The sequence below is a fragment of the Rousettus aegyptiacus genome, unplaced genomic scaffold (genome assembly GCF_014176215.1).
Source record: "Rousettus aegyptiacus isolate mRouAeg1 unplaced genomic scaffold, mRouAeg1.p scaffold_m13_p_4, whole genome shotgun sequence".
In the NCBI taxonomy this organism is placed as follows: domain Eukaryota; kingdom Metazoa; phylum Chordata; class Mammalia; order Chiroptera; family Pteropodidae; genus Rousettus; species Rousettus aegyptiacus.
In genome coordinates, this window is record NW_023416307.1 from 98,507,272 (window position 1) to 98,532,384 (window position 25,113).

Genomic DNA, 25,113 nt, shown 5'->3' on the forward strand with positions numbered 1-25,113 from the left:
ACTGAGTCAAGAAGTCTTCATTTCGTTAGGAAAAAATCATATGACCCTTGTATTTCTGTGTCTTTTTTTGTTTGTTTCATGTAATACTTTTCAGTTTTTGCTACTTTGCATGATAAATTCATCCTGGCTTTTCTCACCTTCTTCAATTTATTGCATTCTTTAAAACAGTCTGATTTTCAGCTCTCAAGGAATCTCTGATTATGCTCTCATTTCTAGGAGGATGTCTCAGAAGCCATATCACAACTGTCCCTTGGGGAGATCCCGGCTACGGCACAGCCTTTAGTGTCCTCAGAAGAACGGAAGGAGCGATGGGAACAGGGCCAGGCCGATTACATGGGAGCGGATTCCTTTGATAACATCAAGAGGAAACTTGACACTTACCTCCAGTAGAAACACTGCCATTTTCCCCTGGACATCCTGACTTCACAGGCACTTATTTCTGATACTTAGTTTCTAGAACTGGGTTAAGAAAGGTCTGTTACAGTTGTTAGAGGCTTTCACTAATTCATCAGATGAGGTGTTTTTGTAGGATGACAGGTGAGAAGTGGGTAAAAGTTGTGAAGTAGCAATTCCGTTATATGGACAGTGTTCTATTTTTTTAACCCCTAGGCTTATTCAGCTAATGTTTCAGAAATTCTCAATCATGCTGATTGTGAACTTATGTGGTAAGGGAAAATCAGTCTTAAACTATTGAGATGGCTGTATCAAATCTTTTAAAATGTGCTCAGCCAGGCACCAAATCAGTCTCCCTTCAGAATGGGTCAGTTACCTGTCTTGCTCGCTTCTTGCCCCCTTCACTAGACCTGCATTTTAGGATTACCTAAGGCTGCCAGAATGATTCTAATTCTGCTTTCAGGTAAAGGCAGCCTATACCACTGCTGATTCATGAACATACCAACAAATGACATTAACCCATTTTATTTCCTAGCCTTAGTGTCTGAGGATGATCACCAGTTTTCTGTATACAATGAAGCAGCATGCTAAAATGCTTTTCTTCAGTTCTGTATATCTGAAAACAGCAGCGTATTCTCTGGTTACCTGCAGTGGCACCTTGTATGAAAAATAAAGACATAATGCCATATCTTAGTTGTCTAATTAAGTAAGTTAAGGATTCCCACTACCCTTTAAAAATGTATTAGATAATTTTTCATGATTTGTAGAATTTGTCGGTGTTTTTAAAACCAGTGTAAAACTTGACAGTGGAATATATGCTTTAAAAATTGGTTTCCATCTAAAGATAATTAAATCTAGTGTTCTCCAGAGATGGTGATGGATCTGATAGATGAAAGTGAGATCAAATTAATCTGTCACCCACACTGCATCTCCATATTAAGTGGGTATTCAGATTTTAGAATATTATAACCTTAAAATCATCATAGGTTGTCAGTCTCTGAATATACTCAATCTTTCAGGACTGTTAGAATCAATATTGGACCCAATGTTTTCTAGTGTTTTTATTTCTGACTGAACATGATAGAAATGTAATGCATATTTTAAAAATGTACAGATGATGCTAGGTTGCAAGGATGGCAAGCTAGTGGAGAATAGGATCCAAAATAATCTTTTAAAACTAAAGTAATGAGAAATCATTCTATTGATGAAAACAGGAGAGTAGACCATCACAAGAAGAAATTTTGGAGGTTTAATTGGGCAGAAGCCGCAATGGTTTTTATAACCTAACCCTAAAGGCCACTCTCCTTTAGTTCCACAATATCCTATCGGTTACATAGGTCAGCCCTCCCTATTCAATACAGGTGAGAATGAATACACACAGGTATGGAATCCAGGAGGCAAGAATTGGGGGCTGCCTTGGATGCTAACTACCATAAGAACTCAAGAAGACTCTGAGGATTTACCTAAAATTGTAAGATATTAAACGATAAATGATTTCTGAAGGTAAAATGAGCTACAGTTTCGGCTGGTGGAGAATGAGTTGTGATCTTCAAGTACATGAAGCACTACCATACAAAGATTCAAGTGTCTCTATGTGTCATAGGCTAGGTATGAAGATATTTTAAGATGCATTGGGGGGTGGGGGTGATGAGCTGAGCTCTTCCTATGATAGAGAAATAAGGCTAAATGGAAATCAATTTCATTACCATGTAATTTACAAGTCATACAAATGAGCCTTTATTTTTGGACAATTTCAAAATTCATTTCAACCCTATGTTGCTTTCACAATCCCAGTGGTCATAAAGATATATGTCTGGTTTCAAGGAACTACCTGAGCTTATTCCAGAAAAAACATCTACCAAAGTATTTATTTAGTCATCTTAGTTTTACATCAAACACAGTTTGAGTTGACATACACATTTAAGAGAGACAACACAATAATTCATTCAATAAGCACTTATTAAGTCACTACTATATCACATGTGACAAGCATTAGAAATACAGGACCACGTAAGACAAACATAGTTCCTTATATTCTAGTAGGAAACACAGCCCAAAGAAGAAACAAATGTAATTACCATTTATGCCAAAGTACACTGACAGCAATTAACCGTGAAATCCAGCCTCAGGGTGGTCAGGAAAGACCTAAAGATGCTGATTAAGCTAGAAAGAGAGGCTATGAGACAGCTAAAGGGGAAAGAAGAATATTCCCTTCAAAGGGAACTGTGTGAGCAAAGGCCTGGTGGAAGTAAAGGATTCCAAGACAGGATGGAGTGGGAAGCAGTGGCTTCATAGCCCAAGGTATGGGCTTTGGATTCTGAATTCAATAGCAATTGAAGTTTTATTCATGTAATTTATATCTAACTTTTTATTAATGGGGAATTATAGTTGCACACAAAAGCAAGCAGAAGAGTATAAAGGACCCCCATCATGCAGCTTCAGCAGTTATGTTTCATCTATATCTCTACCAACCCTTCCCCACCAAACTTTTTGGAAGCAATTCCCATATAAAGAATTTTATATTTAATATTTCCATATACATCTTTAAAACATAAGGACTTCAGAAAATTATCACATGAAAAAACTATTAATTCCAAATGCCCTCTGTTTATTTCCACTTTGTTCTTCTCAAGATGCAAGTAAAGTCCATATATTGCAATTGAAGGATACATCTGTCGGTAGATGTATCTTCTGTTTCCTTACCCTCCCCATTTGTTGTTTCCTTGCAATTAATTTATTGAAGAAACTAAATTTGTCCTGTACCCTCCCACATTCTGCATTTTGCTGATTGCAATTTGACATGATGTTTCCCTGTATTCTATTAAGGTGTATATCTGAGACAATACTTTATAGTGGTGTTGGCTACTTCTGAATCTCTGGTTACCTTCTTATATTAACTGCTTTTGAGCACTGCCTAGGTACATTATTTCATAGGGATTTCAAATGGTGATACTCTCATTTAGTAGCTGAAATATTTCTATATACTTCCCATTCATCAATAATTTGGTTAACCTGAGTTATATTTCTATAAAGAAGGCAGGAATAATGCTTGATTCTTTCCCTTCATTCACAAGTATACAAAATAAGAAATTGGTTTCCTAGCATCCTCCAAAGGTAGCAAAGGTGGTTTTGAGGGGGGTGTTGTTATAGTACCACAATGAATTAATAAATTTTAATATAGTTTTTGCTTTATTCCACTGCAGTTATTCTAAAAGATGGTCTTACCTTTGTGATTTATTTTTAAGAACACTACTTTGCAGCTGGTGTAAATTAGCTTGAATAAAGACAAAAGTGTTGATGAGAAGGCCAATTCATTATAGTGTTCCTGGAAAGACAATAGTAATCCAACCTCCTTTCACCAGGGTGAAGGCGGTGAAGTTGCTGACGTATTGGATGTGAAGAGTGAGGGAAAAGGAGTAAATGAAGATTAGGAGCTTGTTAAGTTTGAGCTCCACCTGGCTGCTCCTGAAAACACCATATTTAATTTTAAGTACAGTTTCTTGGGCCGTATCACTACAGGTTCAGATTTCAATAGGTCTTGGTTGAGGCCACAGTATCTCCACTTCAACTAACAAGCACTCCACATGACTCTGACCCAAATGACATTTGAGAACCACTTGATACATTAAGGAAGCATTTACACTAAATAGAATAGGGAGTCAAGTTTTTAGCAGAAGACGCATAAAGAGCTGAGGTGGTTGTTGCACAGCAGGGGCTCCAACTTCTAATTAGTGAAGGCTTTTTACAAAAGAGTCAGCTCCCTGAAAAAATTACCATAAATAACATCTATAAATATAATTGTGTTTACCTTCTTAATGTCACTGAAACTTGGGGCATTAAATTAAGTAAGACTTGTTTTCTCCTTAAATAAAATAGTCTGACATGGTTTGCTTTTTGTCTCTGCTTATCATACAAAAATGGATTATAGTCTACTTTTATACTTGGGTACGTTATCTGATAACTGATTTCTCTGAGTTTCAGATGCTGAAATTCAGTCTCTTTTAAGTAAAAATAATGTAAGAAAGCAAAAAGAGAAAAGACAATATTTACTCAGTATTTACATCTCAGTTCTATCAGTTCTATCAGTCATAGTATCCTCATTTTGCAGATAATCAGAGAATAAGAAAGAGATAATCTGCAAAAGACCTTGATTCAGATTTGTGTATGCTACAAGTCCAAAGCTGTTGAAGATCTGCATTAAACAAATCTACGGTCAAAACAATGAGAGCAGAGAAACAGGCAGAGATCAGAGAAACCTCTTTATATAACCAGAAATACAAATGTCAGAAATCTGGGGAGTAACACAATAATGGAAAGGCTTTCATTTTGCTTGTTATGTAGGTAAGGGCAGTGGCCTTGAAATAGGACTTGGGAAATAGTACAAAACATTTTACAAAGGTTTTCCTAAATAGGCTGCCTGAAATAATTTTATATAAAAAAAAAAAAAAAAAAAAAAAAAAAAAAAAAAAAACATGGATAAGAAATTCCATGGATAGAAATTAAGATGTGAGTTTTGACTTGGACATGATTCAGCTTCACAACATACAGCAAATCATTTCATTATAATGTTGATGAGATGCTGTAGGAACCTAACTTTATCAGCCTGTGGTTATATTGGTTTCACTATACATCATTTGCTTAGTCACAGAACCTATCAACAATGTTGAGTGAGGACTTACTGAATAGCCTTTGTATCTTACGTAGAATTATCCTGTTTGCAGTTGTTTTAGCAAAACTCCTATGACTATGCTGTGATACTGTGATAAGCTCAGGGTCAACATATCCCTACAAGGGTAAGATCTCCTTAACACTAAACGGCTGAACTCTTTTGATATTGATTGTGTTCACTGTTAAGTTTTTGAGGTTTATTTCTCAATGTCCAGCCTTACAGTTACCATGTCTCACTATTGTTTATAACAAAAATAGGAGGAGTCAAATGTTCAGTAATAGGGCCTCTGAATGCTAGTCCTTTTCTACCAAGTCAAATATATAGGTTTACTGCAGTCTTCTTAGCTAGTCAGAGGCGTTTTTTGACTTCTGGGTCCCTAGTTAAGATGAACAGAAACCTAGTCTTCAGATAATGAATACTGCCTTATTGTTATGACCATGCAATATGCAAAGTAATTAAGTGTATTTTGCAGCTCTCCATCTTTATCAGAAGAGATCGCAATATTCAAAGCTTTTTCTTTTACAATTGAAGAAAGTAGCATCAAAGTGGGGGGGCAGGCAGAGACTCAAACATCAGTAGGTACTAATTTTTGTGTTTACTTACTACCTTTTGTTCCCTTTTACACAGCATGTGAGATAAAACAAGTGAAAAAGCTTATATAATTTCTTATTTTAAATAAGTATTCAGTAAAAGCTGTTAACTTAGAACCAGAAAGGATGAAAGTTTACCACAGAAAATAGAAAATGTGCATAAAACTATCGAGTTAGGAGGCTAGAAAGGCACTGAACTGGGCTAACAGATTTCTTTTCCTTCCCTCATCTTCTAAGGATATGCTTTAATTAAGGTGAAGTAGTAACTCTTACATGCAAAGCTGTACAATTATACTGCAAAATCTTTTCCAGGGCGCCTAAAATACAAAGGGTTACTTAGTAAAATGTGTAAAAAACAGTAACTCAGATTACAAGAACATACTTTGTGGAGGTGATAAATATATCAATTTTTTATCCCCTTATGAACAATGGTGGATATATTTTGCTATAAGACAAATTTGCCTATGCAAAGGTCAGATCCATCCTTTGATTAGCTTGATCAAGGTCTATGATTCATATATAAAGTGAATGTTTATCTTAATTCACTTAACTTATACCTGTATCCACAAGCAGCACATTAAGTCTCCTTCACCATTTCTCATGAACTATTTACCTTTTTTGTCAACATATTGATACCAATGCAATATTTTTAAAAACCTCCATGTATCATTATGGAATATAGCCCTTCCCTTAACAAAAAGTGTAAATTAGTTAAAAGTATTTGGGAAGCTGTATCCTTGTTAATTTCAGCTGCCTTTTTTTTTTTTTTAATAAACTAGAATGCTGAAAAGATAGCAAACTTAATTAAAACTTCCCTAAACATTATGCCGTATCTCTGCTTTAGTAAACAAGCACATATTTAACAATATAAACATTTTTGATGACTCTTAGCATCACTTCTGATCACATTAAATACCCTCTTGTAGTCTAGACTGGGTTTCAAATATGCAAAGACATGCTCGAGAATTTGTTTTATCCACCAGGCTAAGAAATCATTTTGACATCTCCCCTTATAAATGTAGAAGTCCCAATATAGCCTAATTATTATAAAGTTTTGAATACTTGGTTAAGGTTAATGGAGGTGGCCTCTACCACATACATTAAACTATGTTATTAAAATTGTATTTTCATGTAGAAATCAATTTACATATTTAAAAGGAGAAATGGGTTTAAATTTGTCAACATTCTTGAACAGGAAGGTTGAGAAGGAAGCAGAACAGAGAAAATAACCCATTTTAACCAGTAAAAGATCTGATTGGAAGTAATTTACCTTTTAAAAAGTAAAAAATATTATGGCTTTATATAGAAGACCACTTTTCCTTACTTCACACAACATAAATATATTAACATGAAAGAAAACACTGTATCTGCTTATAGAAGTGTTTCTAATCAACAGAGTTTTCCCTTTGAAGTAGGCATGGAAACAGGGAAGCATCCCAATCGTTCACAGCCACTAGTGTTTTTGGCTCTTTTTATTCAGAAGTACCACACAATGAGGTACCAAATTCCAGAATATAGAACTTGTAAGGAAGGTTACTATAGACTTGACAATGAATTAAATGAGGGAAAGAGGTTGTATTACACACTTTGTAAATATTATAAAGTTAATATAGTTAAAAACTTAAGGTTAAACATCTGAGTTCTTGTTAATAAGCCCAACATAAAGTCTGTCCGCAGGTTTTTAATGAATCTTCCAAATCCTGGTGAATAGTACTTTGGCAAGTACTATAAATTAAAATGAAGAAAAAACACACGAATGCCTTTGACATCCCCCAATAAAAAGAAATAAAAATACACTGTCTTGAGGATAATTTCATCTGTACTCACTGATAATAAACAGATTATTTTCTTGATTAACTATTTCCAATCCTAGAGATATAATTAGGGCTAAATCTACAGTGCAGAGTGCGTGCTATATAGTAATACCACTATATGCAGGTTATCACAACTGCTATTTTTTCTAGCAGAGGATAAATAAAATTGAAACCAATGTTTTAAATCAAGACATTTAACATAAACTTCAAAATTATATACACTTTAATTTCTAAGTAAGAAATTCGACCAGTTGAATTGAGCAAAATAAAAAAAGTAAGTAAATTATGTAATTATTTAGTATTTTATGTACTGTCACAGTAAAAATCAAATAAGTAATACAGATATGTAATATACATATGTAAGATGGACATCTTCACAGGTGTGTGATATTAATGAAAGATTAAACTGTCTAAAGGAAAAGTCATTAAAATTATGGCACTGAGAAGCTAATAAATATTTGAAACTTTTATTGATTTTAAATGTAAAACAAAATCCAGTTTGAGTAAGTGAGAATACAATGTCTTTGAGATATTTCTAAAGCTATTATTCTATATAATAATGAAACAATTTACAGCATAGCATAATGTGAATTTCTCATTCCAGTGGTTTATTTATCAGGATGAATTAAATTTGTTTTTTTAACACCATAATAGAACTGTTCAAAAACAGGTATATTTTTAGCCACTTGCCCAATTTGTCATCATAAATATGTTTTAAAACACAAGTCTGTAAATATTTGGGTAAAGAAGCAAGCAAAGTCTTTACCTTTGTAAGCAAATAGATGGTGGTGTTTTTTGTTGAAAACTTTATACTTAACCTCTCTATATAGAGAACCTACATATTATATTTCATGAGATGCTGATCAATCTGATTTTTTGCATAATGTTAGTCCTACAAGGTAAAGAACTTCCCTATTGCTCCTAATGCTAGTGAACCAACTCCAAGTTATTCCACGCTCATCCCTGCAGAAAGTCCTGTTGGTCCTTTTCATCAGCCCTCTGCCTCACCTGCTGCTAAAAGAAAAGGGACTGTACAAAAGATTCTTCCTACTGTTTCCTTGGAGCGAGGGACAGGGCACAAGGAGGGGAGGACTTAGCTGTTGATAAATTTAACACATACCTTAGATGTATGCCCTAGAATACAACATTGCCTCCAATCTCCCATCTTTCAGTCAAGTCACTTCTAACTCTAGTAAGTAAAATATAAGGAGTTCTTAAGTCTGTATCATTAGGTATCAAGCTTCTACTGTTATAGTAAGTAAGCTCTTCTTTGGATTAAAAAAAAAAAAATTCCCTTAAGGAAAAAATACCACCAACTTCTTAACCTAACAGCTAAATTATAGCTTGTTTGTTTTAAATGTGACTCAATCATCAAGAATTCTGTAGCAACTACTGTGAGTTTGATTATTAACAAAAAAGTAACAAAAGGATGATTAATTCTACAGAAAAAACATAAGGATGAATTACTGAAGGACCAAAATCAAATTGATTCTAAATATAACAGCAAAGAAATTTTTCCATTCATAATTAACATGTCTTTAAGAGTTAAAATGATTTTGGGGGTCATTTAGATATCACGCCTCTCACAAATAGTAGTCTTCTGAATTATAAAACTTTATAAAGTTATTTCAAAAAAAATCCTACATAAATAAAAATTATCTATATATAGAAATATCTATTCAGCAATACCATAATTTAAATATTCAAATCAAATTGGGTAGAATTTGTTCCCTCTCACCCCCATAGACTGTATTTACACACTAACATATCAAGTTACATTTAAACAATGAACAGTACAACAGTACCACCTGACTAAAATGGAGATAATCGTGGTCTAACAATCCCTAATTTTTTTATGAACATAAAATTGCACATTACTTATGTGAATTATATTTAAATAACACTGCAAAAAAAAACTAATCTGGACTTTGGTTTCACATTTTAAGGTTTGGTTCTAAAACGCAAATATGGTTTTCAAAAGTCCAATAAAAAAAATCAATCTCTTGGTTAGTACTTGGATGGGAGACCACCTAGGAAGACCGGGTGCTGTAGGCATAAAAAAAAAAAAAATCAATCTCTTATATGGTCTGTGTATATACTAATCTTTTTTAAGGATTGTTGAATCCACTGCATCACAAATGGGAAGCATTGGTGAAAAAGCGAATGTGTCCAACATAGAAAATAACAATTTGGTCAAATGTATAAAAGGTTTGACGTTACTTGAAATATGAAAAAGCTGAGTACATGGAAGATATATGAAAACAGTCAACAGAGATACTATGAAAAGTTGAATAACAAACTATTTTTTTCCTCAAAAAATTATTTTAGGCCACAGTATATAAGAACTTATTGCTATTTGAAGTATTAAAAATAGGTTTATATATAGCAGAAATTATATATCAGTAATACCTCTTCACTGATATAAAAGAATATGCCCTTTTAGAAGACATATTAGATCTCATTTCTAAAACTGTATTTTTCTTATTTCCCAAACTTCTGTATATATCTGATCAAACTGACCTTACCAAAATCCCACAAATTATAAATCAATTAAAGTTCTAATTTCATTAATTTTAGCTTGTTTCATTTCATTAGCATTTGTTTTTTTAGTTCCAAAGGCTCCAGCTGCAAGTTCTCTCTTTGTGTTTTGTATTTTCAGCATATTTTCTTCAACAGAGTCCTTCACAATAAACTTTAAAAAGAAAAAAAAAGTTAAATTGGTTAAGTACTTTTTAGGTCACAATATCTGAAACCTTTAATGTAAAAAAATGAAAATTTGAGACAATGAAAATGGTCTACTATAAAGGAATCTGCTTTCTTACAGTATTATATAGCTTTCAAAAATGGTCAATAATAATCTATTAGAAAACATTTTAGCTCCCCTTTTTTCCTTAATATTTAGTGAGAATATTTATAACATGATATAATAACTAGAGATGAACATTGCTTCCCTTTAGCACTCAATATGGTTTTCTCTATAAAGAATATGGCCATAAGGACACAAATTACATCTTTAAAACCCCATCATCAGATATGAGCAGCACACAGAAAAGCAAACTATAGGCAACTCTGTACCTGGAATATTTGGGTACACTCATTTATAAAGAAGACAGTACTCAAATCAGTCATAAATTCAATAAATCCCAAATAAGATTCTTTTTTTAAAGTCAGTTAACCTTTATTCAATATCAGCTATATTCAAATGTGTAGAGTTCTTTCTCAGTTGGCATGGTCTCCCAAACATGATTCTAAAATGAGATTTGGCAAACTAAATCTACAGTTCAATTCAAGAGTAAGTGGTAATAAGTAATACAATTTTCAAAAAGAAAGGTGATGAGAGCACTTTGCCCTACTAGATACCCAAGCATACTTTATAAAACCATAGCAATTATACCAGTAATATTGTCCTGGGAATAAGTTATCAAGGGAACAGAATAGAGTCCATAAGAGTCCCATGAAATATATATGAATTAGTTTATGTAAAAAGTGACATTTCGAATCAGAAGGAAAAAAGGATGGACTTTTCAAAAAAAGAAAAATTCGTGATGAGCAAATGGTTTATTTGAAAAAAAATGAAATTAGAACTGTCATGAATCACAAAAGACAAAATATTTCTAAAAAATCAGAAGTAAATATAGGACATTTTTTAAAATCTGAAAATGAAGACTCCGGTTCTGAGCAAGATCTCAAAATCCAGAAGATATAAAGAAAAAGGCTGACATGTTTCAAACAATAAAAATTTTAAAACCCTCTCATGATAAAAAGCACATAAAGTTCAAAGATAAGGAACAGCCTGGAATAAACCATTTCCAATATACATAACAAAACATTTAAAATCAATGTATAAAAGGAATACTTTATACTATAAAACTGTATTAGCACTTTCTGAAGAAACTAGGGAAAAGATGTAAACAAGCAATTCACAGAAAAAAAAATACAACAAATATGTGAAATATACTCAAAGTCTTAGGTAAATGCAAATTAGAAGGGCACTTTTTGACCATCGTGATAAGCATAAATTTACATCATAAAGCCTATTTTGAAAACAACTTGACAGTTACCTAATAAAAATCATAAATTAGAATTCTAGTTTTCTTAACCAATCGTTAAGAAATATATATATGCAGAAAGATGCATGTAATATAATGCTCATATGGCACTTTTTTATTAGCAAATGAGTTAAACTGGTTAAATTACAATATATATGCAGGTGTTAAAAAGAATGGGTTTATACAGCAGTCAAATTATAGAGACAGAAAGTAGAAGGGCGATTGTCAGGGGCCGGGAGGAAGAAGAAATGGTGAGTTATTACTGTTTAATGGACACAGTTTCACTGCGAGATGAAAAGTTCTGGAGGTGGATGGTGGTCATGACTGCACAACTATGTGAATGTACTTACTAACATTGAACTGTACACTTAAAAATACTTTTAAATATTTTAATTATTATGACATGTCTATTTTACCACAATAGAAAAAAAAAAAGATCTAGATGCACTTATATGGAAGTTTCCAATATATCCTGTTAAGGAAAAAAAAAACATGTTGCAGAATAATAAAGTATGATCCCAGTTATCATAAATGAAATTTTTAAAAAGAGATCTATGCATAAGCATGAATGTATGTAAATATCAAGAAAGAGACTTTGAATAGCATATATTAAACTACTGATGGTAGTTTTCTCTAAAGAGAAGTGAGCATATTTTGCTTTTCATAATTTTATTTTTTTCTTTTGCAATAATATATTCATGCATTATTTGTATAAATTAAAAACTCTTATCGACCTAATTTTAAAAATAGATGGTTTAAAACTCACTTTTGTGATGATAACTTCCTGCTTCTGGCCAAGTCTATGGCATCTGTCAAAGCACTGATCTTCAGCAGCTGGATTCCAGGCCTAACAATGGAACATAAGTTGCTTTATCATCACCGTGATCTGCCTAAGTTCTTCCATTTCAGTATTCTTTATCTTTTACTGACTGAAATTTTTCTAACAGAATTTAAGTACTGACATTATAAATGCTCTGGGGAAAAAAAAAAAAAAAAAAAACCCACGCTTCCCCCATATTCCCAATAACTACTATGCTAGGCAGATGCTCTCCCCTGTCATTTCACTCCACTGCTTTTAGTATCTAATACAGGTCCTGATATATAGAAAGCACACAGTATAGATGATTGTTGATCAATAAAATAATACCTTTCTGCTTTTTTTTTCCATTTTCAAAGTTGATCTATATCTACTTAACAGAGAAAACAAAGTTTACATATCTTCTTACATAATTTATTTGTATCAGAAAAGATATGTAATTGGGTCCATTTATGAAAAAGTATTCTCTGTTAAATTTTAAACTATAATTCTTGAAGCTGAAAACAGGATGTTTTGGGGACATGGAACATTTATATAGCAAAGTACCACCTGAAAATAGAAACAAAATTATAAATCCAGAGGTAGATAACTTTATAGTATGATTTATACTTCTTAGGCTGTTCCAGTCTTTCTTTTTAAAGTTCCCTTGGAATCAAGGGAAAAGGAGAATTTACTATTAATTTGCTGTAATTTGAGTTTTGGGATGTTTGTGATATGGAAGTTAGATTTAAGGACATACTCAACTTATGATTTTCTAAAACTGACAGATAATACTTTGCGAATATTTTATATTTCACAAGTGGACACATTTTGAAACCATTATACCAAGTGCCCAGGTAAAATGTTCCTTCTGTTGCCTATATTTTGTCTAGGAACCTTGTGTTAAGCTGGCAATAATACATATAGTATGATTACCAGGAATCAAATTTATTTCATTATAAAACTGACAGCTCCCATTCCCACATGAGTGATGCAGGAAGCAATTAGCTTTACCAAAAGCTCCTAATGGAACATCAAAATGAATCTTAACTCTTACACAATAAGGTAAAAGATTTTTATGCTCAAATTTTTCTGATTGAATCTTATTTTTCTGGGACGTGGCTTTTGTTTTAAAATTAGAAACAATATCTGAAAGTTTAAAATGCTCAAGCAACTTACTACGAAACTGTTGAAAACATTCTACAAGTTTTTTTTAACTATAACTGCTAAAGAGTTTAGTTTCTAATCAACTTAATATTAATTAAATTACTCTATTTGGTATGAACAGACTCTTCCTTATTAAGTACTGAGATAGCCAAAGGAAAAAATAATTTGAGAATTTGTTCTAAAAATCAGCTTCTACGATTTTCATTGCGCTATTACGTAAGTTAATCTGTAGTTAGAATGTTTTTATAATAACCATAAAATACTACAACTCTAACAAAGATTTAGAAATACATCCACAGAACTAAAGCAAGAAAAAACAACAGACCACTGTCAGCCATGATATTAATGTGACTCTGATGAATACCTAAATATGGCTCTGGTTGTAATCTTACTTGGAAAGTTACCCTCAGGTGAGGAAAAGGCCAGAAACAGGTACATGAATCAACTGCATAGCCCAACCTGAATAACTCGAATTTGTATCTCAATAAAATTTCTTTGTTATGAATTTTCTGTACAAATGCACAGAAAAGGCACAGGGTTGCCTCTAGCCTAAGCTGTATCCAGTGCAAATTTGAAATTGAGTTAGTCCAGAGTGCCTCCAGCCCAAACCAGTTCATTTGTGCAATTACAAACAGGTGTTCCTGTGTGGATGCAGCTCTAGGTTACCCACTTAGGTGAGTAAAGTTCAGCAAATTTTAGCTCCCAATCTACGCCTCGGCCTGTATTATACAACTACAAGTGGTTGCACTGTATTTATTAGACACAAAAATTTACCCCAAACATTCCAGTAATGGTATTGTTTCTAAAATTGTGATGCTGGACCACTTGCACCTGAATCACCTATAAAAATGCAGCTTCTCGGGTTTCATTCAATAACTACCAAATCTCTCAGAAAAGAGGTCAGAAATTACATTTTACCAATTCCTTTGTACATTCAAGTTTGAGACCATCAGGACCAGGCTGGTAGCTACTTTGTTGATCTTGTTTATAGCCAGATTCCGAATGCCAATAAAGTTCCTGACACAAAGTAGGATCTCATTATATGTTGGACAAATGAATGAAACCACTACCCTTAAAGCATTACAGTTAATAGAAATGTATTCTCTATATAGAGAAGTAGAAAACCACAGTACTTAAGGACAAAGACTCTGATCCTACTTTGCATATTATAGCTGTGTGATACTGGACAAGTTATTTTATTTCTCTAAGCTTCAGTTTCCTCATCTAAAAAGGAATAACAAGATCTACCTCATAAAGGTGGTGTGAGATTTCCATTTGATATATATTTGAGAAAGCCCTTGATAGACATTTAATAAGTTATCTATTTCCAAAGTTTGTCTGAGGCATTTTCACAATCAATTATAACTATGAAGGTATTTACCAAATAGTTTTTATTCTTTATTTTTTTAGAAAAAATAATAACATACCACAAATCTACAAACTACTTACTGGATCCATTAAAAACACTCGAGAAGCTGCAGAGAGATTCAAACCAACTCCACCTGCTTTTAAGGATAGAAGCATTATAGTTGGAGATCCAGCTTCTGTGTTTTGAAAACACTGAATGGATTCAACTCTTTTCTTTTGGGCCATTGAACCATCCAAACGAGTAAACACAAATCCGGAAGCTCTAATGGAAGGGACAAACAAGACAAGTAACACTTCCTATACTATAAACAAAACACGTTAAATACTTACAATGTCTTCGTTCAACCAATTCTTCACTCATTTATTTTGACAAATATTTATAAACCATCTACCAATATGTCAGACTCTACAGTCACTTTTTTCCAATTCAGAACTTCATCTTTAAAAACGCTTGCGCCCAGTAGTATTCTTTGTTGTGACTTTAAATGTCATTTTAGATAGTGAAATGAATAAAACTGGTAAAACAAAAATATTTTTTTGCTATCCAAATCAAAACACTTACATAAAAATCCTTTTACTCAAAGTGAGAAACACTGTTGAACTTACCTTAGTGGTGTTTCTATTAAAGACAGAAACGTTGTAAACTGAGAAACAACTAAACTTTTTATGTTGGGGTTCTTCTTTCTTAAGTCAATCAATGCATGCATTAAGGCATTAATCTGTAAAAAAATTAGGACACCAATTAGATTCCATTTGGTAGAATGTATCCAAAATTTTTTTATTATGAAGAGAAAGGTGCTGCCATGTTATTTCCCTAAAATGCAAAAGACCACTAACTTTTTTAAATTAAGACTGAACGAATACTATCATAATCTGAAACCTTTCTTTTCTCTGAAATCTACCACCAAAAATTAAAAAAAGCCAATAACCATCAACAGACTATAATATTCAAATGACAAAATTAAAAGCATAATTATTATTTTTATATATAGTATTTCTTTATATAAACACAAAACAAATACTCAAATATTTATGCATGGGTATTTTACCTTCGAACTGGATGTCCATTCCATGTTAGACTTTTTCTCAGTGTCACAAGCCAATTCTTCTGGAGGACATTCTAATAAATTATCCCCATGTATATCATTTCTGCATAATGGGCATTTAGCATGTGGCTATGTAAGAAAGAACAAAGTATGAATGATACTTATCAAAGGAATAAGAATATAAATTTGCCTGAAATTTTTAAAAAGTATTGTAAATTCTCTATCTCTAATAACCAGTATTTTATTAAACTTTTATTAGATTCATCCATTTGAGAGAAAACTGTACATGCTGAACTCCAGATAGATATACTGTTCTAATGTGGTTAAGTGAGATGGGTAAAAAAGAGCAAAAGTACGTGATCTTGACCAGCAGCAAGAGCTTGACATTAACATTATACTATTTGCAGTCAAGTAATAAAACTGTGAATAACAGTTTCTTGAACCTAACTACAACACAGCAAACTAGTTGGAACTGTTTAGAAGGAAAAAAATTTCCTTCTTGATGGCCTGTAAAGCCAGTCAAGATTTGTTAAATCCTATCATTCAAAGCCATACTGTTGTGTCCATTTGTACTAATAAGACATGATAATAAGATCATTTCTTAAATAATTATATATCAAATACCATTATAATAAAAAAGATTCTGAAACTGAAACAATGTTAGAAGTCAGTATAGTGAGGTTACCTTTAAAAAGGAGGAAGAGCATAAATGACTGGGAGGGACACAAGGAAGCCTAGGTAGTTAGTTACATGGATGTGTTTAATTTTTAATTCACTGAGCTGTACAATCATAACTTGTGTATTTTTTATTATATATATATCACATATCAAAAATGTTTTTAAAAATTTTACCTCAGTTGAAGGAATGCTTAAAAGATTATTCTACTTTGAAAAATTCTATAAAACATAAGACCTATCTTAATAGCTGACAACCATATGTAGCAATTAAGTCCTTGAAAAGTGGCAAAGTCAAATTGAGATGTGCTATAAGGGTACAGTAACACTGGATTTTGAACATTTACATTTAAAAAATCATGTAAAGTATCTCATTAATAATTTTTACATACTGCCTTGAAAGAGGGGGCAACAATCACACACCGCAGTAGCTCCTATGACTGCGGTGCCTGTGGGGACCCAAGTATGCAGCTCCAATGGCATGGTCAGTAAGTGCTGTGGACACAAAAGACTGGAATCTGGGCATCCCTGGCCACTGCACCCTTGAGCAACCAGCGCCAGCCTCTGCTTACAACTACAGCTGTGACCAGGCCCCCACAGACTCTGGTACCTGGCAGCCCGCCATGAGGCCATGGACTTGGAGGGGGAGGTAGAGGATAGTCATACCAGCTTCTCTTCCTAATGCTCTTAGCAGGACATGACTTGGATATGCCCTCCCTGTCCCTGTCTACACTACGAGAAGGAGGCCATTGATACAGAGCAACCTTGACTGCTTGGTGGGCCCACGGACCCTACCCTAGGTGACCCCTATGACCAAATGAACCCTATAAACACAACCGTAGAAATCTGACCTACCCCGATGGATGATGGGATTCCTGGGGGCCCAGCCCCTACCTCCACAAGAGGGAAGGCCTTTGTGGGGGTGGCTGGAAGCCCTTCATCCTGCCCTCAACTCCCCAGCTGCAGTTGAAACTCCAGGATCCCCACCCTCCACCCGGGGCTAAGTGTCTCCCCTGGGAAGGCCAGAGCAGCTCCCTTAGCTGGACATTCTGCTCCCAGGAGAAGGGATGCTTCTGGGAAGAACTCATGGCCAAAGGGCTGTTTCTGAGGAGGACATGACCCTGGCCAAATCAAGGATATAGCATCCATCCCCTTGTCAGCAACTTCTAAATGAAACAAGCTGTTTTCTCCAAAATGCACAGCCCTGGCCTCCCTTTGGGCAGTCAGGCCAATGACTCCAAATTATCACAGTCCCTGCACAAGAACTTCTGGTTTCCTGGCACCCCACCTGGAGGACCATCCCACTCCACAGCTGGGGGAGGGGTGTTCTGCCTCCCCTGCAAGACCCACTGAAGCCTCATACTTAGACCTGCCTTCCTGCCGGGACCCTACATAGCTGTGGTCTGATTCCTTTTTGTAGCCCCCAGCATCTGTCTTCCCTCAACCCCACACCTTCATGGTATTTATTTCAGACCTTCACTGGACGCAACACAGAGACAACCCCACAGCCTAAGGTGGATGCCTCAACTCATGAGGTCCCCATCATTATCTTGCAGCGCGGGCCATTTCCCAAGCCCCTGACCCTTGCCAATCTACCAGGGGCACTTCACTGGCTGAGGCCCTGTTCCTCAATCACTAGAGGCTGCTGGTGTAAAAAAGCTCATTTCCACAGGAAAAAAAAATTAATCAATTATTTCTATATTTTAGATATACTGGATAAAAAAGTTAACTTCATTTGTTTCTAACAGAAAATTTAAAAGTACCTTTGGGTCTCATATTATCGACCTATTTATTGGATAGCGATAATGTAACAATCAGTAGAACTAGGATATTGACTGAAACATGCCTCTAAAATTACAATATCTTTTTACGTTAAAAGGGTTTAATTATAAGAAATATATCACCTATTAAATACTGATATAATTAACCATGAAAGATACATTAGTTAATCCAAGCATAAAGCTCCTTCTAGGCTGTTGAACTTGAGTTTTCATTACACTCAAGCCTGGTTACATCACTCCATCAAACACCGAATCTGTACTAAGCATAAAACTAACCTGTTCATTCTGAATGACTTGGCAAATACAGGGTTTACAGAAGACATGTGCACAATGTGTTATGACAGGAACTGTTAAAGAATCCAAGCAAATTGCACATTCTTCATCGGAACCTGAGCTCAGAATTAACTTCATCTTCCTTATTAACTTCTTTCGTAGTTCTTCAGGTGTATCATTTCCTAGAGAAAAGGCTGAAAAATTAATTTCAGAGCAAATTTTGTAATATGACTAGACAAGTTAATCTTCCATATACAGGAAAAAGTTTGCTTGCATAGTCTTTAACCTTTTTCTATCATAGGCAAAATGCATGGTTTAAATTTGAAATTTTGGCCTTTTGAGCCATGCTTCTCTTGCTCAAGCCCATGTCCACTTCTGGAAGTGTACTTTCCCTTCTAATAAAACTTTTCTTTTCTACTGTAGATAGATAGGTAGATAGATAGGTAGATAGACAGATGATAGACAGATAAAGTGTGGAAGATCTCATTCTTATTTAAATATGTCTAACAAATATATGGTGTAAATCTATCATATTTACCTACCTGAGGGACCACTGGAAGACACTGCATTTGTAAGGAGTTGAGTATGACAACAAATCTGCCGCAATCTAAGCAAAAGACCCAGGACATCTGCATAGTGTGCAAGCACAGTTCCTTCATTAAAATACCTAAAGGTAAAAATGTTACAATATTATGAAATGTTAAATAACATAATAAAATTTCATATTCTAACTGTCAAAGAAAAATGTCATTGTTCTCTTCTCTGTAAATCACATCAAAACAAGAATAAGGAACAAAAGAGCAAACACTATCTTTAATGAAACCAGGAGAGATTTGTAAAAATTAAGCAAAATTAAGAGAAATGGCTGCTGACTGCAGTATAACTAAGAAAGATGCCAAAAGATATGACTATAGATCTCAAACAGACTTTCCAGAGCGCAATTCTTCAAAATAGATGACATGCTCCGAGGGGAAAATCAGCTTTTCTCATGCACAAAAACAGTATATACGACTGATGGCTTGAACTTCCCCTGGAAAAGTTTAACACCAAGACGGAAGGAAGGCAAACTGAATAAGAAAACAACACACAGACCTGTGTTTTCAAAAAAGACTATGGCATAGCATTCCACACTATAAGGAATCGTAAAGCTTCTGGTCTCTGTTACAGGAGCACAAGCAAAACCTAAAAGAACTTACATGTAACCCTGTGTCATAAACAGGGATACATCCTGCTAGTCTGGGGCACAGCTAGGATCCCATCCCCTTCATAGAATCTCTTGCTAATCCAGAAAGAACTAAAGATATCCAAATATAAGTCATAACTAGCAAAGAGCAAGAGAGAGAACAAATGACAGTGAAAGAAAACTCATCAGAAAAATGTTGCCAAAGAGCAAATAAAAATTAGGGCCATGAACATTGCCGTAACTTAACACCGCTCAATAAAACAGTTCCTCCTAATAGAAAATCCAACAGCTTAAATCAGAGACAAAGAGCTTCAAAAAGGTATTAAAACAGCAAAGAAAATAAAGATGAGCTAGCATAGCTTAAGAGCATAAAAGAGAAAAGTGAACCATCAAAGAGAAAAGCCACACTGAAACCAGAATAAAAGAGACTACCCACTGATAAAAACATAGGAAAGAATGTGGGAAACAGGATAGAGAAAAGCAAAATTAAACAGAAAGATGTAAAGGACTGGAGTTAAATGATATATATGGAAAAACAAAGAACATCTTTGTTTACACAGAGAGAAATAAAATGGAACAGAAAATAATATTTAAAGAAAACTTTCCAAAAAAGGTCAAGGTTTCCCACAGAAACATTCAATATAAAGTCCAGAAGAACAACAACAATACAGATTTTGAAGAAAGAACGGGTGATCCAAAAATTATACACTAAACCAATAAGATATTTAAGTATTAAGGCAATAGAAGAAATTTAGCCTGATTATTAGAGTGCAGACTCAAAGAGAGCTAGATTGTCTGAGTTCAAAACCTGATTCTTCCAATTTAACTAAGAAACCTTGGACAGGTTTCTTAAACTCTGTCTTGATCTGAATGCTCACAGTGGCATAGTAATAATAAATACCTCATAGGACTGTTGTATTAAAAAAGTTATAACATACAGAGCATTTAGAATACTGACGACATCACAGTAAATGATGTAAATATGTATCTGTTATAACTAATAGTATTATGGGAACAAATACTTCTAAATATTCAAGAATGTGAGAATAGGCAATATAAAGATTAAACCTACAAACTCTAGAACCAAATTGCCTGAATTTAAATACCAGCACTGTCATTCACTAGTTGTGTGACCAAACTACTCTGTGCCTCTTTGCTTTGAAATCTCTGCTTTGAAACCTCTTGCTTAAAATAATCTTTCCCAATAGCTGTAATTCCTAATAAACTTACTTTGTAACTCACTGAAGTTCTTATGTTTTGAAGATTCCCCTATTTTCTCAGCCCTGTTCTGCCTTCACTCGTCTCACATTCATTCTGGTTCCTGTGAGTATTCACATCAAAATGCTCTTGCTTTGACTAGAATTTCTCACCTTCTACCAATTCCCAGTCCCTTTAATATACTTCATCAATTTCTATTCCCAGATTTCCACGTGTTGTTGGAAAGTCAGACTGACCCAATAATCCAATACTACATGAAGTCTCTCAACCACTCTTTAAAATCTTACCTTTATATGACTGCTGAAATCCAGTCTTCCTTCCTCAACTTCCTACCCTTGTCTCATACATACCCTTGTCTCATATTTCACTGATTATGCTCTTGCTATTATATACCCCCACCTAGGCTTCACTTTTCTCTGCCAATTTGCTTTATTCTCTTTTGTACTTGTATTATCTTCCATGTTCTCTACCTCTTATGGCAGTTACCCAAATAAAACTATCAAATAATTGATCCAGCAAACAACTATCAATCCTATTTACTAGTCTTACTCTTTCTCCTTTTACAAATTTTGTGAAAAATGATCTACCCCTATAGTGACTAGTTCTTTGTAATCCTCTTAGTCCTATAATTTGGCTACATACCTCATTCTGGTGAAACTATTCCAAGAGTTTATACCAGTAACCTCTGAATCACCAAATTAAATAGCCTTTTTTCTAAGGGTCTGCACTATGCGATACTACTGACTATTCCCTCTTTCTTGATTATGCTGTCTTTCCTAGGATTCTATAACAGTTTTCTTTTTCTTCATACTTCTCTCCTTGATAGAATCTCCTACAAGTGGCTTTTATTTTCCAATTTCTTGAATGTGGACAGTTCCCAAAGTTTAGTCCTTAAATAGGCTTACTTTCTCTCTACATACATACATCTCTCAATGTTTCATCTACCCTCATGACACAGAGCCCGGAATAGAGAAGCAAGATCTTCTGACGAGTAATTCAGAACTTGCCATTTCAGATAAACTTTAATTTTTCCCTAACTTAAGAAATTACTTACCTGGAAAATTATAATATCAATTCATCCATTGAACAACTAATTTATAAGAAGTAGTTTAACTATGAAGAAGCAAATGATCTCTCAGTATACTTCAGACTTTACTGCTAACATATCTTAAAAATGCTATTCAATTAAATGGGAAACAAAGAAAATAAAAATTATTTTCTAAAAGGGCTTTCTTTTTCCATACCTTCCAATAGTATCTCTGCTTTCATTTTTCACAGACTGATAAATCTTTCTCTCTTCATCTGAAAGTGTAACGTGCTGAATAAATACTTTACGTTCTGGTAACTCCAAAACAGGTTTTCCTTTAATTTTGCTTGTCTTTGTTCTTCTAAGTGTAATATTTTTAATTAGGGACTGTAAACGCCTAGTCAAAATAAAACAAATAATTACATAACCTTTTAATTCAACAAGAACAAAAATGGATATTTTAAACTATTACTGTTTTATAACCTTAATAAAGGATTTACTAAAAATCATTCATTTAGAGTATTACCCAATCTGATAATCGCAGACATAATCTACAAACAGAAAATCATAGCAACAAATGCTTTGACATTTGCCCTCAATTCGATATCTGTCACATGGTTGAATCTGTAAACTTTTCTCCCCATTTTTGTTCTAATCACTAACCTTTTTACTTCTCAATTCCTCAAATACATCATCCATATTCAACACTCAAAATTCTTAATAAGAAACTACTGTACTTATTAAGAGCAAGGTATTATACTAAATATCATAAAATATAAATGAGTAAGATCTTAACTTCAAAAAGTTTTTTCACTAATACCAAAATCAAGGTACATAAATAAATAATTTCTATAAAGTAATGAGTGCCATAACTATAAAAACATTTGACAATCCAGTAGAGAGAGAAATGCCTTCCAGGTTCTATGCCTTTACACTACTCCTTCTCAATATCGGAATAAAAGGAAGCATAGAAATTCTTTTTTTAAAAAAAGGTTTTTCCTAACACTGAAATATAAATATAATTCCTTAAATTATAATTTAAATAGCTAGTTCTAGGGAATCAGGTAGAAAGTATTGCAAACTAGGTTAGTGGCTTTTTAATTTTCACTAGAACCCACAGTAAGAAATACAGTTTACTCCATTTAGCAAACATAAACATAAACACATACACTTATAACACAAACATTTCAGTAAACAGTACTTACTATGTATGATGCTCTCTGCTATTAAATTTTCGATTATTTCATTTTGTTATAATGCTAGCTGCCATCTTCTAAAATAATTTCACGAACCATTAATGAATCCCAAACCTTCTATTTGAAAACAAATATTCTGGACAAAAAATTTAAACCCCATTTGCCTTGTACCTTGCAAAATGGCTATCCGTAAGTTGAATTTTATTTATGTTCTCAACTTTTATCTGTCTCCACCAGAAACAACTTTCTTTTATAAAACTCTTATTGATGCCATTGTACATTATTCCATCCTTCAATTACCACAATATAAAGCTACATACAAAATACGTTATTGAAATTTAGTGCATACTGGACCCTCAGAGTATACAATGTTTTTCCTGTCATTACTTAATCTATTAATTGTGGTTTCAGGGGTAATAGCAGCACACAAAGACCACAAAGTTCTGCCTCTCTTTTCAGTATGACAAAAATCACAGGAAGGAAGGGTTTGTGTTTCAGTGGTAGTTAGAAATCTTTGTCTCCCAAAACAAGAATCACTAGGTTCTAAGAGCCAAAGACATGAAGTTGAAAACACTTTTTGGAGAGAAAAGACAAAAGTCATGTTGAAACAGTAATGAAAGTGGCAATTGATTCAAGGTGCTAACAGTTATTTGTAGATAATGCTAATCATGTGTCATGAATTTACTTACCTAAGTCCTCCTTCATCTCCCATTGTGACAGGACGCTGTATTGTTCTATGCCACCACTCTCTATCAATAAATGGTTTAAGTTTTAAAAAGGAAAGAAGAGACCACAAGTCCTTTAAAGAATTCTGAATTGGAGTACCTAAAAATAACAGAAAATTATTACAACTCTATAACCTGCATATCCAATTAGGATAGTCATTTGGCCCAACGAAAGGAGACAACAGTTGAAAATGGGTACTCTGTACTAGGCATACTCATTATCAAGCTGATATTATAATCCTTTCTTAAATATATGTAATCTCTAAATATAGTTTTGGCCTAAATCTTAACTCTCACTTGCCATACTAACAAAGAAAAAGAACACAGATCCAACAAATTCAACTTTCTCCTTATCATGAACACGTACTTGTTTGATTTGTAAATCAGTAGCACTAGCAAGAAGGGAAAAACTGATTTGAGTTTATGTTCTCTTTCCTATCCTCTAGTAAAGCCAACAGGCTCTAAGATGGGAAGCAAAAAAATTGAGATTCTGATTGAAGAATTAAGATGTCTAATGAATCTCCAATGTTCAAAAATAAGTCTAGTAAGACTGTCCCATAAATTAACTATACTTCAAATGTTGTTATTTCATGGGAAATTATGAAGAACAAATCAAAATTTTTACTAAATGATTTCTATGATTAATTTTAAAACAGACTTTATAGCCACTTGCAGTTTTCAGTTACTTCACTAACATACTTAATCATACCTATTTGGGAGTTAATTTTTTTTTTTTTTTAAGTATAATGCTATCATTACCTGTTAATACCCATCTTCTTTCTGCTTCTAAATCAAGTACAGCTTTTGTCTGCTGAGCATTTGGATTTCGTATGGCATGTCCTTCATCCAGGATCACTCTTAGCCACCTTATGCTATGCAATGGACTATCACCTTTCATCTGAATAAATGTTTCATATGAATTAAAAACATAGGAAATTAAAATTGTACTTTATGTAATTTGATAAATAATATGAGTTGTTATTCTCAAATCAACTTACTATTGGTAGGTATTGCTTTAAGCAACTACATACATTAAATATCAAATGTTCACAAGCTTATGAAGTATAATTACTCCTGTTTTACAGATGAGAAAGATTAAAGCACCAGGTGTGAAATATGATGCCTACAGTACCACAGCTAGAA

General features: G+C 33.7%; 2 protein-coding genes across 6 annotated transcripts in view; one reads left to right on the forward strand and one right to left on the reverse strand.

Annotated features, from left to right (window-relative positions):
* Positions 1-4,279, forward strand: part of GYG1 (glycogenin 1) — a 32,449-nt gene extending 28,170 nt beyond the window's left edge. For both annotated transcript variants that reach the window (XM_016150084.2, XM_016150085.2), the window contains one exon: positions 217-4,279. In XM_016150084.2, coding sequence (XP_016005570.2) covers positions 217-390 — 174 coding nt within the window. In that variant the 3' untranslated portion in view covers positions 391-4,279. The remainder of the gene's footprint in view (positions 1-216) is intronic.
* A 3,638-nt stretch (positions 4,280-7,917) lies between these two features.
* HLTF (helicase like transcription factor) overlaps positions 7,918-25,113 on the reverse strand; it is a 44,494-nt gene continuing 27,298 nt past the window's right edge. For 2 of the 4 annotated variants that reach the window (XM_016150083.2, XM_016150082.2), the window contains exons 16-25: positions 24,730-24,868; positions 23,935-24,070; positions 22,267-22,446; positions 19,164-19,288; positions 18,625-18,803; positions 15,896-16,021; positions 15,453-15,565; positions 14,928-15,108; positions 12,282-12,362; positions 7,918-10,158 (exon numbers count right to left, since the gene is read on the reverse strand). In XM_016150083.2, coding sequence (XP_016005569.2) covers positions 10,006-10,158; positions 12,282-12,362; positions 14,928-15,108; positions 15,453-15,565; positions 15,896-16,021; positions 18,625-18,803; positions 19,164-19,288; positions 22,267-22,446; positions 23,935-24,070; positions 24,730-24,868 — 1,413 coding nt within the window. In that variant the 3' untranslated portion in view covers positions 7,918-10,005. Of the gene's footprint in view, positions 10,159-12,281; positions 12,363-14,927; positions 15,109-15,452; positions 15,566-15,895; positions 16,022-18,624; positions 18,816-19,163; positions 19,289-22,266; positions 22,447-23,934; positions 24,071-24,729; positions 24,869-25,113 lie in introns of all 4 variants that reach the window. The other 2 variants (XM_016150080.2, XM_016150079.2) reach the window with 1 other exon arrangement.